Below are 25,455 nucleotides of genomic sequence, written 5' to 3'. Positions count from 1 at the left end.
AGACAGACAGACAGACAGACAGACAGACAGACAGACAGACAGACAGACAGACAGACTGGATTCTTTTTCAACTTTTTCTGTTGTATCCTTTTATTCTGAGATGAATCCTGTCCATCCTCCTTCCCCAATTCTTCCCATCGAGATTGAACGCTCACTTGTGTCTGTACGATGTTTGTCTGTTTCCGTTCCAGCTGGGAAATATAATTTCTCGTGCCTCAGCATCGACTATTTCCCCAAGGAGTCTTACCAACCTGACCAAAACGACTCGACCATGTCCATTCCATGTGAGTATTTATTCCACTCTCATTGACTTTACTACACGCCAAGTGTGCGTACACGGGCTCGGCCTCCACTACATTCTACATACGTACATACAAGTGCACGAATGTATTCCGACCGTTATTGTTCACCCCGATTGGCTTAGATAGCTCGTCTTCAGATCGGCCAAGAGGGGTCAGATCTCATTAGGATGAAAGAGTAATGTCATATTGGTCCGTGTGTTGATTCCCCCACTCGCCTGTCTCTCACGATCCACCGCCAAAGGGACAATCAAAGTCAATCGTGCTCCTACCAACGTTGGTACTTTAGGTACTGTACAAAGGTACTATACGTACATGGACCTACACACCGCACAGTGCGTAAGTGGCTAGGTATGTGGAATTCTGAATGGATCAGGCCAAGAGGTGTGTCCCATCTACTGTTACCTTACTACGGACATGATACCTAAACGGCATGGGACTTGTTGTATATAGTCATGCTCATTTCCGCCTTTTTGATTGGGACTCGATGTTGAACCAATATCATGCTTCATTGGGTTGAGAAAACTGACACTGAGTTAGAAGGCAAGAAGGCACAAGATCGTTTGAATCTGATCAGACCGTTTCTGGATGGGACATTCAATTCTTGGTAGCCGCCAAGAACTCGTACACCGTGCACCGTACAATCTGAGACCGGGATCCGTTTTAAAGTGGGTTTGAGGGCAAACAAGCGCGTGGGTGGGTGGGGTCTTTGGGATGGGGAGAAGAAAAGAATCCCTCGGTTGGGGAATGATAAACAATCTCGACCCGCTAGGCCGGGCTTGAATGCAATTGAAATCATACATTGTAGTGTTAAGAATCACAGTAGCTGACGTGGTCCCAAGGGCATTTCAAGAAAAATGGGGACCCGTCCGTCCATGGGGGGGGTTTGGATCGACCACAAGAATCCACTCTAAAGAGGGCGTCCTGCCCATCCATTGAGTTGGCCTCAAATAAATTCTAATGTTGGGATGAGGGCAGAAGCAGAAGAAACGAGATGCAATAGTCGTGTTTTGATTTGAAAAGGCACCGTCTCTTTCTTTGTATGTATTTGGTGCTCTATGATTTGGTTATTTCTGCCGGGGCCAAGTGTTAAAAAGTTTTGACACTGCCATTTGGCGCAAAAGTAAGTCTCAAGAAGAAAGAGGCAAGTCTACGTTCTATAATCTCTCTTAACATGCCAAAAAGCTAAATTGAAATCAGGTACTTGTCTTGTTGTGAAACTTTACCATGTCTAATAACATGCTGCATGCTCTTAGACGTAGGTCAAGGCAATTATGAGAGAGAGCTACCGCCACATTTGGTGTCACGTGAGAGGTCGTTACGAGTCGCCATGAAGCATGCGTCCAAAAGTGACTCATTCACTTGCTCTTGTTCGTGTTCTTGAACCACCCTGTGCTTAGGCCGAGAGCCAGCCTTGTTTGTCATTGAAATATTGTACCTCCGTAAAACGCCGAGGGGCAAGAGTAGCAGGCAAATTATTGTGGACAGTGTTCTTATTCTTGAGCATTGGCTCCATCCCCTCAAGTACTCCCTGAGGTACTCACCCACCATCAAAGTAATCAAAGACTGAAGCACTAGTTCTGAGACACATACTAAGCATTCTTACTGAATTTCTCTCTCTTCTTGAGCATTAATGCACATTATGTTTATTCTACGTTGAGGGAGAGTGACGATGATATTGATGATGATGATGATGATGAACACCATATATTCATCAAATAAAGAGGGATTCGATCAATATTCATGAAATCACGAACAGACATGATTTAATTCAGTCATTGGACAGTTGAATAGATATTGGGCAGATGGGCAGTTCTTGAACAATTTGGAATTTGGGTTGGAATAACTATTTTGCGGAATTGCTTCAATCCCGTTGTTCCGATGAAATTTCGAAACTAGAGTCAAAGAGAGCTTTTCAGAGGCTTTCACAGTGCCCGGAAATGGAAGTACGTAGTAGGTGTATGTGCGTGCGGGCGTGAGGGCGTCTCACTGACTGAATTTCTGTGCTCATAGACAATTGGCTGCATACCTACGTATGGAGAGAGCCATTTTTTGCCCGGGCTCAGAATACTCTGTATCATGATCATTATAATCATCATCATTAGCATCATCCAGAGCATCACCCAGATCATCTCATCAGTAGGCTTTTGATGTTCACACGGTTGTCCATGATTCGAACTTGTGATTAGAAAGATGCCCAGATTATGAAGCCATAGGCTGATTGTTAAGTCAAAGAATTAAAAATATTCGATGGGATCCACAGTCATCCAAGTTTCTCTCCATTCAAGAGGATTGCTGGCAAATTGAGCATTTCTGGACTTGGGTAATCTGAAATTTCAAGGTGTTTATATTTGAGACATGATTGGCCCTTGGATTGACGGATAGAATTTCCTTTCGGAAGATTCAATCTCGATCCTTTTTTCGAGACACTCTAGGTATCCCGGCTCTTCGTTCACTTTTCCATCTGGCCATCCAGCTGAGTTTGATGATCAGATCCTCCCCAAAGAAAAAGGCATACCTATTGTGTTTTGTGGTTTTTTTTCGGTAGACCCGTCCGAAGTGAGTTGATCCACTAGCAAAGTGAGAGTTGGACATTTTTTTGAGCAAACTTTCTGATGAATAGACTGTATAATAGACTCAATAGACGAATTATAACCTTTCATTTTACTAGTACTGGGGATTACATTCCCTGCAGCGGTTAGAAAAGTCCGTGAAAAAACAAACCAAAAAAGAAGGAACCCTATATTTACGGGCTAGCAAGATCTGCCAACTCTAACTCGTTTGTGGATCATGCCATATGAATATGATGTTAAGGAATAGAAATACGATTGAATTGCTGGGAATTCCACCTCTATTAGTGATTAGTGGCAAGGAAGTCAGCAAAAAATTAAACTCAGTCGGAATCTAAAAGAATATATTTGCGTCGTATGCATACACACACGAACAAGCAATTATTCTATTGTATTGTATGTACATCCATTCCAACACCAAAAGCAAGGCAATAGAGGAATATAGGAATAAGAGGTAGGCATTAGGTATTGAGCAAGAGATTGAGCTAGTAGTATCGTCAAGAGGTTGAAATTGAGGTCTATGTTGCGCTTTCGAACTTGGGTCATTTGGTTAGCGTTCGGATTGCGTTCTTGCAATTATGAATCGAAGTACCCATAACTGATTTGACTATCCACTTGGATCTCAACTTATTGCCTATTCTTGGCCACTGAACGCGGGGGCCCGAAATGTGCCTTTTTCCTCCATTCTTCTCCCCACCCGATCCTCGAACGTCTTCTCTGGAACTGTCGTTCACTCGCGTTCTCTTGATCTTTATATCTATCTACCGCTTCTTCAACATACACACAGCCATATTCAAGGCTTTGGGCATGTACTCTGTGCAATGTTTTCCATGATATTTTTTGGGGTGAGTGTGTAATGGTTAACGGGCTGTTTCCTGAGTTGCATCCAAGGTCTCCAAGGCCTCCAAGGCCACATCCGCCGCTCAATAAAGCTAAATCTACATGGCCTCCTTCTTTCCTTCCTTCTTTGCTTGTTCGTTGGCTTGCTTCCTTTTTTCCTTCCATTCACAAACATCGGGATGCACTGAACTCAATCCTTGTTTCTTTTAACCACGCAAACGAGAGTGGGATAAGAAATCCAAAGGGATCGATTGGCCAAGGCCTCCAGACCAATTGCTAATACGGCATGCACACATCAATGTTCAATGTCTTCAGCCAAACCCAGTGGTATCGCTAATAATTCATTTATCCCCATTCGACCGACATAATTTAAATTCCTCGCAGATGAATAAGCCTCTTATTCATCAAACAGGAATCGACTTTGAATCGAGTTCATTTCACTTTACAAGTTTTTTTCCACTTTTGTAATTATGGTGGAACATCATGTTGGATGAACATGGAACCAAAAAAAGGAAATCGGCCCATGTATGCAGATTCTTCGTTTTCACCTTCGCACTTTCATCGCCCGACAAATTGTTGAAATATCGTCAATCCTGTCTGTCAAGTCCCCCTGAATCTTCTCTTTGGAATTGATCTTGAGCCCACACAGGTAGCAACCGATACCAAAACACTAATAGGGTTCATCAAAATCAGTCATCGGGTAGTCTTTACAAGTCCCACGATCTACTGATGATATCGAAAACAGGGAGGGGTCTTCCATGAGAGACGAAGATTGAAACAATCTGGAAGAGAGGTTTAAGTGCCTTTTGAGAACTAGTTGGAAACGTGAGACGAATAAGATCGTGGTTCCACCCAAAAAACCGTGATGACCATCGAAGATTTCGCCGCCTCTCGCACGCCAGTTGGAACATGGGTTTGGAAGCAAGAGGGCGGACAACGCGTGGAACAATTCCTACACCGTTTACTAGAGTTGTTTGCCAGATCCCAGAGGGATTTGCGAGGGCGAATTAGACCCAAGGGAAAATCGCTAATACCCAGTCGACCTGGCCGAAATATGAGATTGCTCCACTGGCCAACGCGAGAAAATGCACGATCATTGCCTGGATTTCCTATGAGGTACTGGAAATTGATGTTCGGTTAGTTTTCTGCCACTTATAATGGACTCCACTCCAAAATAGAGCAAGAAATATGTTCCAACCTGTGATGAGATTGGTCAATCGATTCGAGAAAAAGTACGTCCTGAATAACTTCCAGGGATTGTTTTGTTTTGCACATTTATGGGCTATCATCTTGAACTGTGCTTTTCGATGGTGTTAGAAATAGTCATCAATCTCCCTGATGTGAATACAAAGCTGCTAGTTGGGTTGGGGCTGTTTTCCATTTAGGGTTTTGGCAATGGCTGGTTGCTCTTTCCGTTCATCTCGGAATACTTTCGCTGGAACTCGTCTAACAGACAAAGATGAATGATCCAGTGGCTCCTCTGTAGACCCTGGGCCTGTTTTTTATAGCTTTGATGACATCCTGTGCCTTCGATCTTTGACTGAATAAGCCAATCAGGGATGAGCAAAGTAGACTCATAGTTCACGGTAAGTACGTAGTATACGCACTAGGTATTGTGGACCAACGCAATGTTTGATTATTATTGAGTCTGACCCAAATAACTTATTCAGACGCAAAATGCAGGCCGTGATCGAACAATCCACTCCGACCACCTTCAGTTTCATGGCGGATTTTACTCATTGTCACGTTGGCTTCCTTGGTCAAACAAGCTTTTACTTTCATATCCGAACTTTACCCGCCGCGATTAGATTGATGCCCACATGTGTCAGATAGGTTCAGGCCTCTGGCTGATGATTGCCTTCGAGGGTTGTCTGTGCCAGGTGAGTGTGAAGAAATCACGATCTTCAGCTAATCATCCATGGAGGAGGCCATTAGGGTCCATGGACCCATTTGGGCGTTCGTGTTCTTGGCCAGACTAGACTTATCACTTCCACTAGATCATGAGAAAGAGAGAGACAGAGACAGAGACAGAGAGACACCCACACCCACCATGACACAGTAGGGAAGGAGGTGCGTCCGTCCGTCCGTCCGTTCGACTCTTTTCTGGATGACTTTTTCCCTGAACTTTCAGCCATCTTTCTTATTGTCCTTGACATCTTTCACATAAAGGGATGTAGCTAGCCCAGTAGGAGAACAAAAACTCAAAACAAACCATCTTGGCAATTTAAAGGCTCGTTTTTATGAGGGGGCCACGTGCCAAGATAAGGGAGGGGGGATGAAAGAAGTCTCATTATTTGCCTCTTCATTCTCTGACGACTCACTCACTGACTGACTGCTTGCTTTCATACTCTTCTCTCCTCCTCGGTAGTGTCCTTTTTCTAATGCAGCATCTTTTCTTAACGCTGAGCACTCACTGCCTCTTCTACTCCGTTCGCCACCAACACTAAGGATGGTCGAAAGTTGCATTTGACTTTCCAAGTTTTCGTCTCTATTTTATAATCGGTTCTTTGAATTTTCCTTTGCATTTCACTGCTAGTTTACAAAAAGATCCTTAAAAAGTAACCAAATTGGTTTTCCAATCTCCTGCCCACTTTCTGATGAAGACGAGTTTTTGCTTATCCAGAAGCTCAGGAATATTCACTGCAATAAATGTTTACAAACGGTGTCAAAACTAATTGCTGATGTGCCATTGTTGGTTCTTGAATCAATCAATCAATCAATATTTCATGGTTTACTTTGGATTTCTTTAAGAAATGCCATCTTTATTTGCCACTTTCGGCTATCTTGCATCATCATCATCATCATCATCGTCATCACCATCGCTGCCGGCAGCATTCTGATGAAGGTATGAGAATCGTAGGAAAGAACCACTGAAAAAATGGTCTCACTCTTTTGGAAAAACGGAGTAAGAAGCGCCAAGGCCGGGTGGTTAATTTGTTATCGCCGAAAAGGCCAGGCCCTCGCAAATGTTTGGTCTTTTGAAGTAAGTGAGCCATGGAAATTCGACACGTTGAGCCTTTGGCCAAGTTTTGCCAGTACATACGCTACACACTACATTCGATGGTCGGACAACCAAGGCATTGAGCGAGAGAAGGGACGAAGATGGACAGAAGAATTTACTGAAGGTCGACCATCTACCAAGCAAGCAGCCAAGCATGGTGAGCCAAAGACCTGCTGGGGAAGGCGAATAGGAATTAAAGGCCAAGTTTTTTCTTGACAATAAAATGAGAGCTTTACGACCGGATGGATTTGGGTGGGTGAGTGGCTAACGGTAAACGACGAAACGACGGATCATGGCCAGCACATCAATGGAACACCCAACAGAGTCTAATTCCACAACGTCTAATTTGAGACCGAGAGTACTCAAAGAATGCTCTGAAATTGAGATATCGAGAGTGTCAAATCCAATCCAGTTGGCCAATGTAGTGATTGTGCTGCCCATGGCTAGTTTTGGACATTGTTTCTCCGCCGTTTTAGAGGCTGTCAGGAATTGGGCATCTTCCCNTATACTACGTACTGTACATTTAAGAACAAACATGTATTGTTGGAAGTGGATGGCATTGTTTGAGTTGTAGTCCAAGTGATTCCTTTGGCCCTCTGTTGTTTTAGAGGCTGTCAGGAATTGGGCATCTTCCCATAGGTCAAGAATGATGCATGAAGAGGCAAGTCATAATCGTTATCGCCGAACTGGAGAAAAAAGGCCTATGTTCGTCGTTCAAAGAGATGAGGCATTCTCACTCATGTCTGGACAGAGACGGTTGGTTGGTTGGGCGGATGAGTGGGTGGATGACGCTAGAGGATGGGTGGTTGCCCATTGAGATCAACCAAGCTGCGGGGCAACCAACGGCTTGAATTTGGGTAAATGGAGCGCATCCCAAATCATGTGGAATAAAAGGTCCTACGAATGGTCACCATGTTATTAAGCGCACGTGCAATTTCCCATTGGTCAAAATTCCGCGCTGGGTGCTTTAAATGATAATCTCGTTCCGTTCTGGCTCATCAAGGATCTCGTATCTTTATCTTCGTTAGTTCTGCGCGTATGCGTGCCTCTACTCAGTAATACAGGACCTCATGGAGAGACCCATTTCCTACATATCCTATATGATTAACGGCTGCAAACGTATACGAATATGTACTATATACGTGTAATAGAAGGCAGCGATCGCCGCTCGTCCTTTTGCTGCCAATGCCACACTACACTATTCATAGCAAAAATAGTAAGACCGGAATGAGAAATCCGACCGGATTACCCGATAACGTTAGTTGATTGGGGGGCCTATCCATCAATACAAGCCTCGGGATTATCCGCTCTCCACACACAAACGCACGCACACACGCACACACGCACACACAAAACCACAAACGGACACAGGCACGTACGCACGCATGCACGCATGCACGCATGTATGCACTCCTGTTGGCAGATAGGGAAGCATGTAAAGTGCGATTGCTTTCTTCAAGACATCTTAATCGCTCAGACATCGTGGTCTCCACCACGCAAGTTCTGGGAAACACGCTAGAGCCTCGCTCACTTACTTGACTCCTCTCTCGTTTTCCCGTTCGTTCGTTCATTTCCTCGGCCTCCTGAGTTGCAGAACGGTCGCTCATTGCCCGGTCGGCGGGATGGGCTCTGGATGCAAAGTGGTCCTCACTCAGATTATGACCTTGCCCTTCGTTCCTGGCTTTAATTGTCCGAAAAAGAAGAAGGACAGCATCGTCTGACGACTCGATGCCCTCCTGTCCCGCCGGAAGGAGGAATGTCATGGAGCAAGACGACGACTGAGTCGTGCGATGGGACCCATTCCAGATTGGATTAGTTACCACCACCGGTACCTCCGGACCCAAAGCTAATTGAGATCAAACTGAGTCATAGTGTCGTCGTGGTCGCGGTCGTGGTCGTCGTTGGTCTCTCAATGCCATTAACGACCCGTTCGCCCTGGTCCATTTCTCCTTTCATCAGAGCTGAGGACTCGGATGGATACCCGTTTGAAAATCCCGGTCGACCATGGGGAAGACAAATATCCTCGGCTTGCACAAAAAAACGAGCAATTTATCGGGCCCTTTGAAATCATGAGTACCATTTCCTTGAGCTTCTCATTTGCCCTAGCAACTTCCGAGTATAAATCAGTCAGAAACCTGACATCTTGATTGCCAAACCGACACGGAGGAGCCAAACTCAATCCCTAACTTACTGACCAAAATAAAGTAGTCTATAATTATGTAAAAAGCCAACACATAGGTGCATTTCTCATGAGCAGTACGCTCATTCTTCCTGTTGGTCCTCGTGCGTCCTTTCAATATCCACTTGCACTTACCACCGTGTCCACGAACAGACTTTGCATCAACATGAATCAATTTCTTCCCCTCCTCTCCACGAGTACATGTACGTACGTTTCTCGTACTTATTCATAGACCATTGGAATCACGCGATCCCTGTGATTTATAACTGATTTTTCCTTGAACCACTTGGAAAACGGGCAGGGATGCTCAGGTGGTGCCAAAATCCACAAATTATTATTTAGTATTATCCTCAGATGATAATTACACCATTAGACTCAGTGGTGTTCGATATCAAAGCAGCTCAAAAAATGATAGCAAATGCATCACAGGTCGATATGACTACACGTATGCATGATTTCAAATTGACGCCCAATCGAACGGCTGGTTTAAAACAGATGTTGTATGAAAGCTCACTTGATAACTCCCCCACACAAAAAGAATGGGCTGGACCTCCCATACCAAGTTGAACCATTTTCAACCTTACTATCCCCGTCCATACTCCAGTGGTTCATGGCCTAAACTAATGATAGTGAATTTTTCCAATGTCTATCATTGGCATATGTATTGTTCAAAGAGTGTGGCTAGTATCGTTTTTGTAACCATTGATTGTAGGTGCTTCAAATAAGACGTTTATATATACTCAAAATGACTTATATTATGTCTTTAAGTACAATTATTCTAAAATAATAATGAGGTATTCCTGGTAAAGCAAGAATTGCTCTAAACACAATCAGTCAATATGTTTTTGTCAATAATATTGTTTGAAGAAAATTGTTTTAGAAACATCTTGACCAACTTTCAAGTAATTTGATGCACTTGTTATGAATCCATGGTTCTCAATTAGGAAATGATCCGCAAATCAAAAGTAGGCATGTTTTAGCTCTGAGTTACATATTGCTCTTTAAACTCATTTGAATGTTTTAAAATCATGAAAGGATACATCTCAACAAATATGGCACCTTTTTTAATTGACTATTTTGGATCCTCTTACTAAAAACCCTTTTTTAAAGTCTAAAATTCAAATCTAGTGGACTGTACTTTGGTCTTAGTCTGTGTGCCTTCAAAAAGCCTGCCTTTTATGTGAAATTCCTAGTAAGTAGAACTTTAAACTCTACTCAAGAACAACTCATCTATTTATCACCAATGCCTGATGCTTTTTTGTCAAATGTGGGGATTAAAACATGATTATCAATTGTCCATTCCAGATATATTGATATGTTAATATTTATGTACATGTACATTTTTGCAAATTTTATACATTTCGTTTCTTAATTGTCTGTGTAAGTTCCTCATGAATTCATTCTTGTTCACTTTCTTTCTTTAATTGTTTTTGAGCAATTTTTGACCAATTTTCTATTGATTTTAAAGACAATTTGCTTGTTTTTGCTTTACTTGATGTTCACGTTTATTTCATTTGAAACTGTACTGAAGTCGAACAAAAAGAGTCATATTGCGAAAAACTCGCCCCAGCACTAGTCCTAGTTGGAACCTCCAACCGGATTCAATCCTGATTTTCTATCGTAGTGTAAAGCCGCCCTTACTGTCATAATTCAACGCAATGGCCTAAGTTGGCGGACAAAGGAAAGCCGTGACGTTTCCTCTCTTTAGAGTCCCTGGGGTATTTCACATTTGAGGTACGTTGAATGGAATCGGAAATGTAGGTTCCCGTCCCTATTTCAATTGATCATGCATGAGTCATGAGTCATGACTTAGCTAACTAACGATGGTCTGGTTTTCTTTGCTTGTAGATGCTGTAATTCATGCTGCTTGGTTCTTCTTCGGTGCTGGCCTCCTGATGAGCGTGGCTGGCCTACTGTGCTTGGTGGGACATTGTCTCCGGAAATGGAAGATCTTGACCTTTGTCGCAGGCGTTGTGTTCATCTTTGCCGGTAAGGAACTAAGGAACTCTCTCACACACCCCACACTAGGGCATAAACTAATTCATTCATCCATTGGTCAATATGTTTTTCTTTTTGGCTATTGTTGAAGTATTTTTGGACAAAATGATTCAACAACTGACCCCTTCCCATTTCCATCAAACGGGGAAACGATTCCATGTTATTATGAAACACGAGAAACATTTTTAATGGAAATGTTTGTTCCCTTAAGTGCGATTTTAGATGAATGAGATTCAATGTTCGTTCTTTAATTGTACTATCTGATTTGGTCTCTTCATTCTAATATTCAATGAATATTTTGTAGAGATAGCCCCCTTACGCTTCACGAAATATGTTTTACGTTCTACACTTCAGAGGGCGCTTTATCGTTCAGCCCCTGCCAAATAACGGGCTGCTTGGGCCAATTCCTTTATATTGAATTATAATGCGTTTATGTTGTTTTTGGCAAACTCTATCAAAATCTTATTTATAACTAGTGCCCCGCGTCACATAATGTCCGGAAAAGAAATTGCGTTCAAGGCAAGGCCAGAGCAGCTTATTTAGCAATCTACGGTGCCTCTTCCCGTTTTCTTTGGGCAGTGTGACGCTGCAAAAAGGGCTCTTATTGGTTGGACTCGGTTCAAATGCTGCGGCAACTAACTTGGAATGGATTTCTGGAGCGAGATGGTCGTTATATTGGTTACTTTTGATACGCCCGTGACGAATCATTTTTGGTACTGTTTCTTCGTTACCAAAAGTTAGCTAATTGTCTGATTAGCCATCTGCCAAAAAATTCAAACTAATCAGTATAATTTTAAAATCAACTTAAAAAAAGAAGTACCTAATCAATAACACATGCCCATCCTCTTTTCCCATTTACAGTACCAAACCCATTCAACCAACACATACTGGACATACACTTGGGTACTATTTACTATCTATGTGCGTACATAGTACTTACTGTGTTTGTACGAGTCCTCCCAATCGGGTAGCAAGCAGTACATACAACATGTACAATTGCTAAAACGAGAATGGCTGCCATCAATATTGGGCCGGGATGAATGGCAAAACTGAGACCCATTCCATGTCAATGAATAGCGAACTGGAACTGAATTCGATGCCCAGCTTTTATCGCTAAAGGCCAATGATTTCAGAAATAAATGACAAAGGAAGCCAAATAGCAGTAGTGCTGGGGCGAGTCCCTTGATTTTTTGCCGACTTTTTGCCGGACTCGAATCTTTTCCTCGAGTCAGGTCTTGCAACCTTTTTCGCCTTGCGAAAATCTAAGAATAAAATAAATATTCCCTGAAATTACATTACTATTAACAGACAGAACAAGTATTTCTTCATAATTCATCTTTGTGCTTAATTTATCTTTCAAAATTTACAGTTTTCAAATGAACGACAGGCGTTTTCAAATTGTTATGACTCAACTTATTTTCAGACCGGCCATTTGGAACATGCTCCAAGATCTTGTCACTCCGAAGTAATGCTTGATAGCTCAAAATTTGCTGATTAAATTCATTTTATTTTGATTAGTTCAGTGGGCACATTGTCTACATACTCTTTTTAACGTTCCTTTCACAGTCACGATTGTTAAGTTCATATTATACGATTACTCTTGATTATATTGGTGATTTGCAAGGCTCGCAAAAACAATTGATGGAAAAGGCCAAGTTGATAAATTTTGTGGTGTTCCTTTTCCTGCCAAGCAATTGGCAAAAGTCATAAAATTATTAGAAAACCATGGAAAGTGTCTTTGTTATTTTTTTTCATATTCTAGTGGTGTCTTAGTAGTCATGAAACTGAATTTTCACTTTCTCACATATTCCCAGTCCAAACCCATATCATTGTGAGGGTGTTGCCCTAAAGGTCAATTATTGTTGACCTAAATTAGTGTAACTCAAGACTGTGTCATTCAAACTGCAATTTCATCAACACATTGACGACATGATGCATACGGTGAATCCAGATCATTAGAGGAGAAAGATTGAAATGCACCAAATATCTAGGATTCGTCATCAGCTCAGACAGAGAATAAAAGTTCAGAGTGACAGAACAGAAGTGTAGTTCATTTTCATCAAGCTCTTGCCCTGGCACTATACGTATTAGTTTTAGCCATTGGAGGTTACCCAGTTTGAAAAAAACACTCATCACCTCGGTGAGTTTATTTCTGTACTGGAAAACGTCGAAACGCCAAGTCCCAGGTAAGAACCTCAAAGAAACGCGATTCAGGCTGCAAAGCAAAAAATTAGTTATCGTGGATTCAATGTCAAGATAAAAATACCAAACTCTATATTACCATAAGCCACTTTACATTCTCTTTCAAAAAAGAACAACAACAATAAACCCACAATAAACAATAAACAAAACAGGGCTCTTAAGTCGCAAAACTCTAATTATTCTCTGTGGTTTTGCGCGGTAGAAAAATCGCAATGTATGTTTGGGTTTTTCTCTAGAAACTTAGAAAGGTTTTTTTAACCAGTATGTAAGAGCATCTCTTGAAGTTAAAGTTGAAAGTGTTGTTTTTTTACATAAATGAGGTTTTTACCTTTGAGTAATGGTTCACATTTTCCATTCTAATGGAATTTGTTAAAGCTATATGTCCAAAACTGAGAAAATGAGCAGGTACGAAAGGTATCTGATATTGCACGTTTTCAAAAGCGTCCATGAGCTTTGTCTCAACTCAGGTTTTGGGGTCAATCCCGGTGACCTGGTCCCATTCATCTTTAAGTTTTTTGCTTTTAGCGACGTGGAGCTGTCCTTGTCGAGTAATTCTAGGAAATCCCCAATGAACATTTCCATCTTTTCTAAATCCGTGTTAGTCCATCCATTTAGGAGGTAGTAAACGCCAAATGGAGAGAAATTCACCTCGGCGAATTGGGAGCACTCCCTCAGGAGCTGGATGTCCATTTTGTGTCAAATTCTCTCCTGTCCTTCTTTTTGCTTCTTCTTCTTCTGCTTCTTCTTCTTCTTCTTCTTCTTCTTCTTCTTCTTCTTCTTGATCATCATCACCATCCCCATCCCCATCATCTTGCGCTTCATTCCCATCCCCATCATCTTGCGCATCTTGTTCTTCCCGTTGGAAAGGCGGAACTTCTTGAATCTCCCCACCCTTCAGAGGAAGGAGACGAGACTATGAATAACCTTTAATGAAGACCTATTCCGGAAATACGACAAACAGATAGCAGAGACCGATACTGTTGAGAACGGAATGATTCTCTTTCACGTCGCCACCACAGCCTCAGTCAGCGATTAAGCACTCAATGCCATCTCTCCTTCCATTCACACATGGCCGATGGTGGGTGTGGGTGTGGTTGTTCGCACGAAATAAGATACATCTGTAGAACACAAAGCAGACTACTTTATACATAGTACGTACGGACTTGAACGTTTGTGGGTGACGAGCGTATGTACTGCAACTTTGGGAAGACTACTTGATGTGAAAACTTTACCTGTTTGGAGTTATTCTGGTTCAGGTTGGGATATTTGTGGTTGTCAATGTTGTTGTTGCCGTTGTTGCTTTTACGCCTCTTTTGATCCCATGAAGACAATCGAACTCGAAGCGATCCTGACTAATCACTTGAGTACGATTTACGGTAGAACGTACGATCATGAACCACTGGACTATGGACCGAGGTGTTAGGGTGGGGAATTGGTATTTCGGAATCGAGTCAATGCATTGCATCTCGCTATAACTGATGAGACTGACCCGAGATCGTTACAACTTTCCATTCCATTTTTGAGCTCAGTCGACATTGTCAATATGTGAAATGGAGACCCTAGCATCCCCGTCCATGTTCCAGTGGTTTACGGTACAGCGTATGATGAGGTCAATGGAACGAATGGTTGGACTTGGGGTGCTGAGTGCCAATTTTCTCCAAGGGCTCATGAGGCCCTTCCTTGGCGGCCAGAACTATTGCTGAATCGCCAAAGGTTGTGACAGCAGACGGTTTTCTCAAGAGACCCTCGGCCACAATGCTAATCCCAATGAGCATGGATGGATGAGCAATGAATAAGGCTAGAACGAGTGTGTCAGGGCCTCAAAATGCATTAGCCTGGACACTTCAAACGGATATTGTACTGCCTCCTTCTGTCCGTGGTTTTTCCTTGGCCCCCGTTGGCCAAGCGTTGAAATCCGGTTGGCAAGTTTCTGTGCGGAAAATCTGGTACCCCTGCAAGTATTGAGTCAGTCAGTCAGTCAGTCAGTCAGTCAGTCAGTCGGCGAAGAAACTCGGATATAATGAAACACGAGGCAATCTGACATTCCATGTGTTTGAAGGAAAGTTGCTTTCATACGAGCTCTATCGTTGTGGAGCGGTGATGCCGTCTTGGTGGTTGGCAGTGAGTGTTGTCGTTGGTTGTCTTTGTTGCTGATGGCGATGCTCCTGTGTTGGAGGTTGGCTGTATCATTGGAAAAGTTTTCCCCGTCATCTGTGTTCTGTTCTCTCATCTCAAATTGGAGTACGGACATAAATCCCGACCGCTACCTACTATATCCTGTTACACGTTCGTTCCTTCTCCCATCCACTCAATTCTTCTGTGGTACAACTATGTTCCATCTCGTTTCATCTACTTCCTCCACTATATGATCTATCTAGTGAGTGCTGGTTATTACCACTACGAGGGACGTGACACCCAAAAGAAAACGGCCCGCTGCCCTCCTCTAAAACGAGCTTAGTTTCTTATTAAATAGCCTCCCATCTACGTACGCCATTGAGCTTTTTTAAACTTGGATTCGTGGAAAGTAAAACGAACATTTTTCATCAGGCTATGCACATAAATAAGTGCGAGGAGTTGAAGATTTAATCTGTTCAAACGTGGCTGAATGAAATCAAGTTGGCCCGTTGATGCGATCACAATTAGTTTGCCATCAATTTAGTTTTAGTTCGGCGATTTCTACACATCCCAATTATGGGCAATAGGAGAGCAAGCAAAAAAATATTCATCAGGCTATGCCCTTAAGTTTTTTCGGTCACAATAGCTAGCAAAAAGGATGATGATAGCGGTGGTCATATTAGCTAAGCCTTTCAATGACCTCTAACCCTTCGTGGATCTTGGTCTCTTTCGTTCGTTGGCTAGCCCCTCGAAAGCTTGTCCGTTTTTCTCGTTTTGCTCGCTTTGCTCGTGTTATCTTGGAGCAAACTCGTACGTGGTGGGTGGATTGGACTGGGTATGCAATTTTTGCGTGAGTAGCTGCTGCTTCTACTTTGAGGACCAGCATGTACGACATACACGTACAGTATGTAGACTCGGTCTGTCTCAAGTTTGATTAGCTTTCTGGCTGGCTCGATCCTCAGCCCATTTTCCCGTCGACCGCGACAGACTCGAGGCTATCTATCCCAGAGTAAAAAATGATTCCGTGGCCCCCAGTCGTTGGCTGTCCACTCCAGTTTTGATTCTCCACCACCAGAAAATCTGTAGCTCAGACGAGGAACGAACACAGTTGGTTGACGATTTCCCTCTCAGAGCCTTCTTCTTTGTTATGAGTGGGCTCGCCAACTCAGATACGCACATGACTTACATGAACGCATGAATGAAGGACAATTTCCCTTTTTTGACCGTAATGGCAATTTCAAGATTCGCTTACATTCAAGTACCATCAATTACCTGAAGAGCCACGGAGACAGGACGGGAGTCAAATGATCGTAGCATACATACTACATACAGAGTGACATAATAAAGCCGGCCTGACCAGGAGTTGCACTTGAATTTCTAGCCGCCAACGTTACTCCAAGTATTCTCTGGCTCATTTTCACTCATCCTGGTCGTCTATTCATTTATTCATACTGTACGTGCACGCATCCTACATTAGTGTATGATGTTAGTATGGAGTAAGTAAGCAGTAAGCACTGCACCAAAAAACGAATGGACTTTGTTTGATGGGTCTTGCTCCATCGACGATACCCTTGTGTTCGTAAGCGTATCAGCTCTTTCCAGGTTGTCATGAATGGGGCCCATGAGAGGAAAAATCCTAAACAGGCCCATGTTTGAAGGCAGACTCATCTTTTGTACAAAGCATGATCATTTTTGTAGACAAGGGGTGGGTACGGGCACTCATCACCCATTCACGGCAATATCAGGTCGGTCCCATCTTACCTTTTAATAAGATCTAAACAAGAAATACCTCTTGACTGTGGTTTTAATTTGACACACTCTTATGTTCTAAAAAAAATGACGATTATGGCTCGAAAACTGGCAACTGGCCCTGAAATCATCACATAAAAACCGTTACGCACATGTACTAATATTTTTTCAAAGCACATGACAAAAGTGAAAACGGCAGGCAAAACATAAGCAGGCAAAGGAGAAGTATTCGTAATTCATAGGTGATGAATATCTTGGTGATTGCCAAGTAGGCGGTGTTGCAAATTGAACATGTCCGTTGTCACCTTTGTTATTGATGGATTCCCACCCACTTTCGAAAAGGTCAGGTTCCCAACGCTGTTACGTTGGACACTGGATCTGCCTCTCAACCCAAAGTTAAAAAGAGCTCAGTTTCGGATGAAAAATGCTTGCAAACAATATTGGCCTATTAGGGTACGCACAAGAACTTGCTTAAGGCAAGAACATGGGCGGTTTTGAGGACGATTGAGGTGGAGTTTTGGCCGCCATATGGAAAAATTGAGGTGATCTAGGGACATTCCTAATGGAAAGTATTTTGCACATGTACTCCATCCTAGTCGTAGCCCTGATTCCTGCCAGGTTGAGGCGGTTGGTGAGGGAGAGGATTCGGATGAAAAAGACGAAACCCCAACTAGTTCAAATTCGTACTATCCACTTTCTGGTCTAGTCCTCCAATGCTATTGTGAGTACTGATAGTGATGAGGTTTGGAAATGCGGCGGTCCTATGTACATTTATGTAGCTGCCAAACGTGTCCAGAACATAAGCCTTTTGCGAAAAGATTGGAAGAAAAGAGGAACCCACATATCCTTGTGTGTAGTAGGACGGACCCTTAGTGACCTCATTAGCAGTCTGTTCAGAAGTTCCAGTCAAGTTTTACATTTGGCACTCAACTTTCTTCGGCTCACTTCAAACCCAACAAACTGGAAAGTTGAAAACTTCTCCCAAGACATGAAATTGCCCGCTTGACTGGGACAAATTCCAGAGCTTTCATCTCGAGAAATCTGCTTGTGATGATCGGTCGAACATGTCCACAGTCAAAGATCGCCAGCACACATCTGCCAAAGAAAACGAGGAAAAGGAGATCCAAATGGAGGCACGCCTAGTCGCGAATAACCATGAATGAGAAAAGGTCAGTTTCAGCACACATCGGTGCCATTAGCCACGATTCGGTAGGTCCGTTGATACAGCGCATTCTAAGTGGATGTTATGGAATGCATAATATCTAACATCCATGCCTCAAGTCTATCTAGACAAGCTTTAGCCTTACCGTATTACCAACCATATTATCAGTACATAGAAGTACACTTTAGCCGGGATTTGTTTTTATGATCTTCCAGGACTTAGTCTCTCGTGTGATTGTTTCCCAAACATCAGCGGAGCCTCCTCGCCACTTGACAAAAGCGATTATCGACATCAAACAGCGACGGTGTTCTGTCTATTTCTCAGCTAGCTTTTGGGCCTCAGAATGCGCGATTAAAGAATACATACCTGGGCTTAGGGAAATTATATCTACCGTAAATGAATGTTCCTCTTCAAACATCCTGGATTAACCTCTCGGATCTGATGCTTCAGGGTTTCAACTGATGCTAGATTCCTAGTCCATGTTTCAGGGCTCAAACTAACGCTTCAGACTCAGGCATACGTCGACATTGGTTCGGATGTTGGCATCTGTGGCTGACGTATTTGAAAAGTCTTTGTGGGTAATGGTTGGTCTTGATTTGCTCGTCCTTGGACTCTTAGATTAATGAGTATCTCCACTGGCTGCTAGTGTTTTGTTCATCCATGCCCTTGTCCTTCTCAGAATAGTAGTTAGAGGGCCCTCTCTAATGTGAGTTGATCTGTCCTCGACTCCTCGTTGGTTCGTTGTTGTGTTGGTTCTTTTTTGGCTCGGGCCCTCTCATTTTCAAGAGAGTGAAATGAATGGCCAAGGGAGTGGAAATCACGGATGGAACCGCATTGCACAAAACTTGGTAGCGTCACCCCCAGTTCGAAATACCAAGTGCCCCAAGGCACTCAAACGCACGTACGCACGAATGTATTCATGGCACCATTTACCGTAGTACATTGTTAAACATTCGTACACTCGCAAGTATTTGTCAGCTCCAAGGACAAAATATGCTTTCTAACCCATACAATGTGGGCCAGGAGGAGGTATGATAGATCCTCTGTAGATCTTGGGTTGTTCACTTTGGTACTTTGGTTTCCCTGGCGTTAAGGCCAGAGAAGGTGTTTTACACCATTGTCGTCCATTGGTCTCTCGCTCTGTCTTTTTTACTATTCTTTTTTTCCTGTTTGTTTTTAATGGAAGACCAGGTAAATGGTGGGTGGGTGGTTGGGTGGATTTCCTCAAGATGAAGAGTGTCCCGTACTGTGCTGGCGAGGTCTAATGCCACGTCTGGGATTTGTTTGCCTCCTTTCTCGTTTACTCTTGACCTCGGGATGAGCAATGAGGAGAGCAAGAACTGAGGAGGGACAAGAAGAACAAGAACAAGAAGAAATGGCATGCAAATGACACATGGTTATGGGATTTTCGTCCATTCCGGGGGGCCTCCGAGGGGCCAGACATGGATGGCGAGGTCATTCCCGAGAAATACACATCTCATCTCGTTTTCCCTGGACCCAGAAATTACTTCAAGGTCGTTATGGGGTACAACTCAGGTGATGGGACATGCTTGGAACAACGCAGACCTTCTATTATTGCTACGTTTACGAGTACTTATGTCCATCGGGTGGGTCCAATTGAGAGCGACACTACTAGGAGAATTCATAATGCTGATGGTTTTGGCACCACATGGGCTGGATGAAATGCAGATCCCTGAATTCGTGACCCAAAACAATGGGATAGAAAATGCATTGGAACATTTGATTCCAGTTCTATCCTATGTACTCCCTCGCTCTCTTTTTCTGTCTCTCTCTGTGCTTGGTCTGCCCTTTGCTTTGGCTCGGGGCAAATTTTCAAGACATTGGTCTTGCTTGGACTGATGCCGGACAAACCAACGACGACGACGACGACGACGACGGCGATGGACAACGAAATCGGGTCCCTCCCGTTTTCATGCATTTTTTTGCCAAGTGAGTGAAGAGACGACGACAAATTCCGGACTTTTAGAGAGGAAAGTCTCGATGACTCCTCGAAGCGAAAGAAAAAGGTTTCACAGTTGGAACCAGTCACCAGCAGCTATACTATGATCAAGGTCCCTGGCCTGTCGGGCTCGCACGACCTAACACGAGAAGACACCTAGAATGGCGAAAGAAGGGAAATTAGAGGGGACCTCAAAATGAGGCCCCATTTGCTTACCTCAAATGGATATTTGAGATGGAAAATCCCTTTTCGTGTAGTTTGTGGGCTGGGACAAGATTGCTGCACTTTACTCTAAAAGACCCAAGTCACACTGGATCAAAGCAATATCATGAAGGTGGTGTAGGAACAGTGGCTCCCAACTAATTAACCAGATGGTGTTTCTCCTTATAAGGACGATGGCAGAGTATTGTGAATATCCATTCAGTCTAAAGTAAATGTATAATAATAAACCAGCACTCTTATTCAGCCCTCGTAGCATGTACGTGCGAGGTACACTCCAATCAAAATGCATTCGCTTCCTAGCTTTTTTTAGTCCCCAGGTTCATACCTTTAATTGCTCGAATTGCAGTATGGCGCGGGCTTTTACTCAATGCCTTTGGTGATCTCAATTTTCTGCTACCACTGACCATGATTGAACTATTTCCATTTCGGTTTAGCATGTTGACGTGAATGACATGTTGCAAAATTGTTTTAAAGCGAGTGCATTCTGACTTTGACAGCAACAACTACTGTCAGTATTCGTATGACATTGATTGGCTGAAAAGGGACAAGTCGTCAAAGACTCTCAATATCTTTGGTGCGAGACCTCAGCTAAGCCACGCACACACATGGGTTTTATGAAATGGGTTAAGTCGATTTAAATGATCACGATCAAGAATGGCCCATTGAGGGTGGTCCAAATTTTCCACTCGAATGCAAAGTGGGATGGTCCCTTTTCATTTGGATGCCGAATTAATCGTTAGTGGAAATGTGGCCAAACAGACATCACCCATATCCTAAGGGAAGAAATAAGTACCCTCAAGTCTGTCTTGAGCACTACCATGGCACTACCAACTAAGTTCAACCAAGACAAACAACGTGCTCTCAAATGCTCATTTGGCTATAGAATTGCTGCTTTCTGGAATGCCGAACGAAACCTCGCTCGCTCGCTCGCTTTGACAGAATTGCATTCTTTGAAATGAAACGGCCCCGTTCAATATTAATTGGCAGGCCTTGAACTCCACTGCGAGCTCCAAAGTGGAAACGGAAAGTAGATGCCGAAAATGGAATCTTGATTGTCCAATATGTTTTATATTCCGTGGGGGTTTCTCTACCCAAAGGCGTCTCTTGGATTTGTCTCAGAGACGGTCCGTGCCAACTCCCATTTTCCTGTTTTGTATGTTTTGGGCTGCTGAGACTTTGGCACCAGCACTCCAGACTCCATGTTTGCCATGGTTTCCCCCACATTTGGACACTACCTGAATCATTCCAAGAAGTTAGTCAGGCCTGAGCATCGTCACCTTAACCTTGTAATCGCAAATCGCCCAATTACTTCTCTCTTATTCCGACAGTCCCATCATTCTCCTTCGTCTACTGAACTTAAATATGCACTATTGTGTGACATTAACCATCGGGAATTTGAAGTTACTTGACAAAAAGCTTCCATCGTTTAATAAGCCCCTTTCCTCGACCCTTATTCCTCGAATTATTTTAGATGTAAATTCTGGGTTCAACCAGAGTAGTGCCTCAAAATGCTATTGGAAGCATGTCAATGAAGTGACTTAGCTGAAAGTCAGCTTTAGAAAGGAATTGGTTTACACATGATATGAAGATTTCTTTGAGTTGCCCTGGGCTCGCCATGGATGAGAATAGCAAGAAAAAGAAGCCAGACAGTCTCGCAAGTAGAGATGTTTATTTGATGCGAGTTTTCCAGACTCTTGACTGGTTTCCAATTTTGTCCTGTCAATAATTGAGAGCGACTCACGATATTGCATGGAGTTCCATTTCACAACGGCCAGTTTCAGCATATGTTCAGTTGTTCACTCGGGCACGTTTGAACCACCATTGACAACTTCACCGAGCCAAGAAAGTCTAAAGTGTAGGCTCCGTCAAATTCGCTAATGATCAAGCCAATCAATGCTTGTCTTGCTGATCGAAATGACGTCGGACAACAATCAGGCACCCGAAAGAACGAATCTTATTACACTACGTCTTCCCTTGCTCTGAAAATATGCACGGTTCTTAATATGTACCAAATGCCTTGTGCCATTCGTTCGTTGCTCGTCGGTTTTAACGTGACACGAGTACCCAATATTTCAAAGATTCAATTTGAAATCGATAAGTCGGTTTCTGTTGAGCTCTCTTTTCGATTCAAAGTTCTCTTTTGATTCATCTCGGCTTTCCTTGTACAACTTGGCGCGCCTTATGAAATGACTTCTAAAACCATTCAACGGAATGAGTGGAATGAGTAGAGTAGAATCTTGGAGTCTAAAACAGCCAACAGATTGAGAGATTTCATGAGAGATTTCCAGTCCAAATTAGCCGCTCCTCAACCGTTTCTCAAATCCAATCTGCCACTGAATCAACCGTAATCGATGACTTACTTAACGTACTGGATCTCCTTTGCCACTTGTTCGCACAGTGGAGTATGAAGGCTGAATTGAGAGCTAGATTACAAAGATCGGTAAATATGGAGTCAAGAACAAACGACAAAGTATTGGCATGACACACCCACTATCAATGAGGCGTTGGACAAATAAACCACAAATGGCATTGACCCAGGGAGGCTGGGCTGTTCATACGCGCTTCAACCAACCATTGGGATGTGGACTAATTTCCGGGAAACGAGCCTTTCATGGAAATATGAGGCCATTACCAGTCAGGCTTCGGTAATTCACATGTAACGACAATTGAACTTGGGCTCGTTTCCGGCTCCTTATTTGTGCATTGCTCCTCACCATCCTGGCTTTTCGGGTCTCGGATCATAGGTCTGGCGTGGAGACTCGCCCTATAAAAACTCCACGAGTGAAGGTGCCAACCGGATCCAGGTTTTGTACCAAGTAATCCTGCTCCATTGGTAGAGTAAAACAACCACCCGCATTCGCATTCAATTCACTCTTAGACTCTTAGAGCTTCTGCTTTAAGATACCGTGTCCTACTCAATAGGAGCGAGAAATCAAATGTCCAAACCCCCTTCCATGGACTCAATTTCATTGAATCGAATCAAAGCCCTTCCCCCCCCCCCTTTTCACCGCTGAGATCCGAAGATCCCGAGATGCTAATTGTTTTGGCGGTTTCTTGGACAGAACATTCATTGTCCGTTGCATGTACTGTAGGTGGAACTGGACCAGTCTTGCATCTTGCATTCCATTCCCCGTCCTCCGTAGTGTCTTCACCCATCCTGGATGGATAGACTGGTCGTTGGTCCCACGGTCCTTGGTAAGGGATCGTTTTTCTATTTTGAATGGTCGGCCTCGGAAGCAGGAACTAACAGCCTCTTTCTTTCGTTCCGTCTTCTTCGTCCTCTTCGTCCTCTTCGTTCTCTTCGTTCTTCGTTTTACGTGGTGGTCGTGGTTTGTGTGACCGTGAGGTGGATGGCTGCAAGGGCACAGGCTGATCATGGTACAAGAGGCACCACAGCTGGGAGGACCATTAGCCGGGTTTTGGTTTCCCAGTTATTACACTCAATGATGGGGGGAGGAACAGGCTGATAGTGGTGATGGTGGTGCTGGTGTCGTCCCTGAACCTTGATATGGGGGCCAGAGAAAAGTAGGCGTGAATGAATCACTCTTTTTGCTACTTCGCTTCCTCCTCTTTGACGTGCAACTGGGCGGAAAAAATGAAGGTACATGCACACGCGCACGTCCAAAGTAGGGCATGTACTGTAGTGCGTACACCGATAACACTCCAGAATCACGGTTCGACTCCTAGATAGATACGGGTGATGCTATACACCTACCCAAGTGTGTATGTGTGGCCTGTTTTAGAAATGGTGAAATGTCCCGTCACATTTTTCCTGACGATAGGAAGGACGCAAAAAGCCGGATTCTTTAAAAAGCCCTCGTCGCTCATCATCATCCTCATCCTCATCATCATCGGGCGCGAGAATGGTGAGAATGGCGAGAATTGCCAAGCTCCTCGCTCTCGTCAACACCTTCCTCCGGGTTCCTTTCTTCTTTATCCTGGGATACCGAGAATGACAAGAGACTAAGAGAAGTTCCATGTCGTGTGACAATTTTCCAATTGGTCTGATCTTCAGGGAATAATACAGTTGATCCATTAAGCTCAGGGCCAAAGCGAAAGTCGGCTCATCTATCGTGAGCTGGATATGCAGCTAGATAGCTAGTTGGCTTGTCTCGTGGGTCTCTTCATTGTATCTCCGGCCACCAGAATCCATCCAACCATCCATCCAACCATCCATCTAACCACAGATTCAGTTAACACGTGTATGCACGTCCGTACATATCGCGAGAGAAAGTGCTACTTTTGAGCCACGCGATGCGTGCAATAAACCAGAGGCGGGTGGCGAGGCCAACCATGATGATGATGATGATGATGATGATGATGATATTCTAGTGAGAGATCAATCAGATCGGAGAACCAGTAGTTTGAGTGAGGAGTGGGGCTCGGTTGGCTCACCAACATAGAAATGGTAAGCCAACTTTGATTCGCAACCGATTCACCTGGCTTGTCCCATGATGGATGGGGCCATGGGCCCATCATTTAAATTTCTAACCCGATCGGGCCGCGCGAACTTTATTTCTCTTCGACTGTCCGACTGGCCAAACAATTTGGACGGCTTCCGATTTGAAATCGCCTTCAAGAACAGAAAATGGTTTTCCACATCGGAGGTCGATTCCGTCTATTTTTGAAGCTTCTCTGGCTCGTCTTCCGTTTGTGGCGTGGAAACTTCATTTTGCTCTGGCAAGGTCCTCTCGGCCCTTTTAAAAAGCAAACATTCACACCAGACGATTGTTGTAAAACAAATGCCCCGAGAGAAAAAAAAGAGAACGAGAGAGAGAGAAATGGAAATAGGGCATTTGAATGGAGAGGATGTGAAGCATAAGCCTTGAAATCGGGCCCGGAACATGTCTGTGGTGTTAGATATTAGTGTTGGCATCCCAACCATCCACCACTTACAACCGCCGCCACCATTACCATTAGCTCGAAGCCAGATATGTACGCTCACTATATGAGTAGTACGTGTGGGGCCAGGCAAAGGGCACTTGAACAATTGCGGTTTTTGGCATAGCGCTTTTCCCCCAGCACCCACCCAGTTCTTCTGCCGGAAGTGTTCCCGCCCACACTACCATTATTTATGTCACATTTCTTTCAAGGGGTTATAGACTTACGGTGTGTATATGTGTACATAAATAGAGGCACATACCATAACGGGGGGGGG

General features: G+C 43.6%; 1 protein-coding gene across 1 annotated transcript in view; it reads left to right on the top strand.

Moving 5' to 3' along the window:
* LOC131884462 (uncharacterized) overlaps positions 1 to 25,455 on the top strand; it is a 38,967-nt gene that overhangs the window by 4,627 nt on the left and 8,885 nt on the right. Inside the window, exons 2-3 of the mRNA XM_059232256.1 lie at positions 192 to 284; positions 10,738 to 10,878. Of these exons, the coding sequence (XP_059088239.1) occupies positions 192 to 284; positions 10,738 to 10,878 (234 nt within the window). The remainder of the gene's footprint in view (positions 1 to 191; positions 285 to 10,737; positions 10,879 to 25,455) is intronic.

The sequence above is a fragment of the Tigriopus californicus genome, chromosome 1, assembly GCF_007210705.1.
Source record: "Tigriopus californicus strain San Diego chromosome 1, Tcal_SD_v2.1, whole genome shotgun sequence".
NCBI lineage: Eukaryota > Metazoa > Arthropoda > Copepoda > Harpacticoida > Harpacticidae > Tigriopus > Tigriopus californicus.
This window is presented reverse-complemented; position numbering and strand designations above follow the sequence as displayed.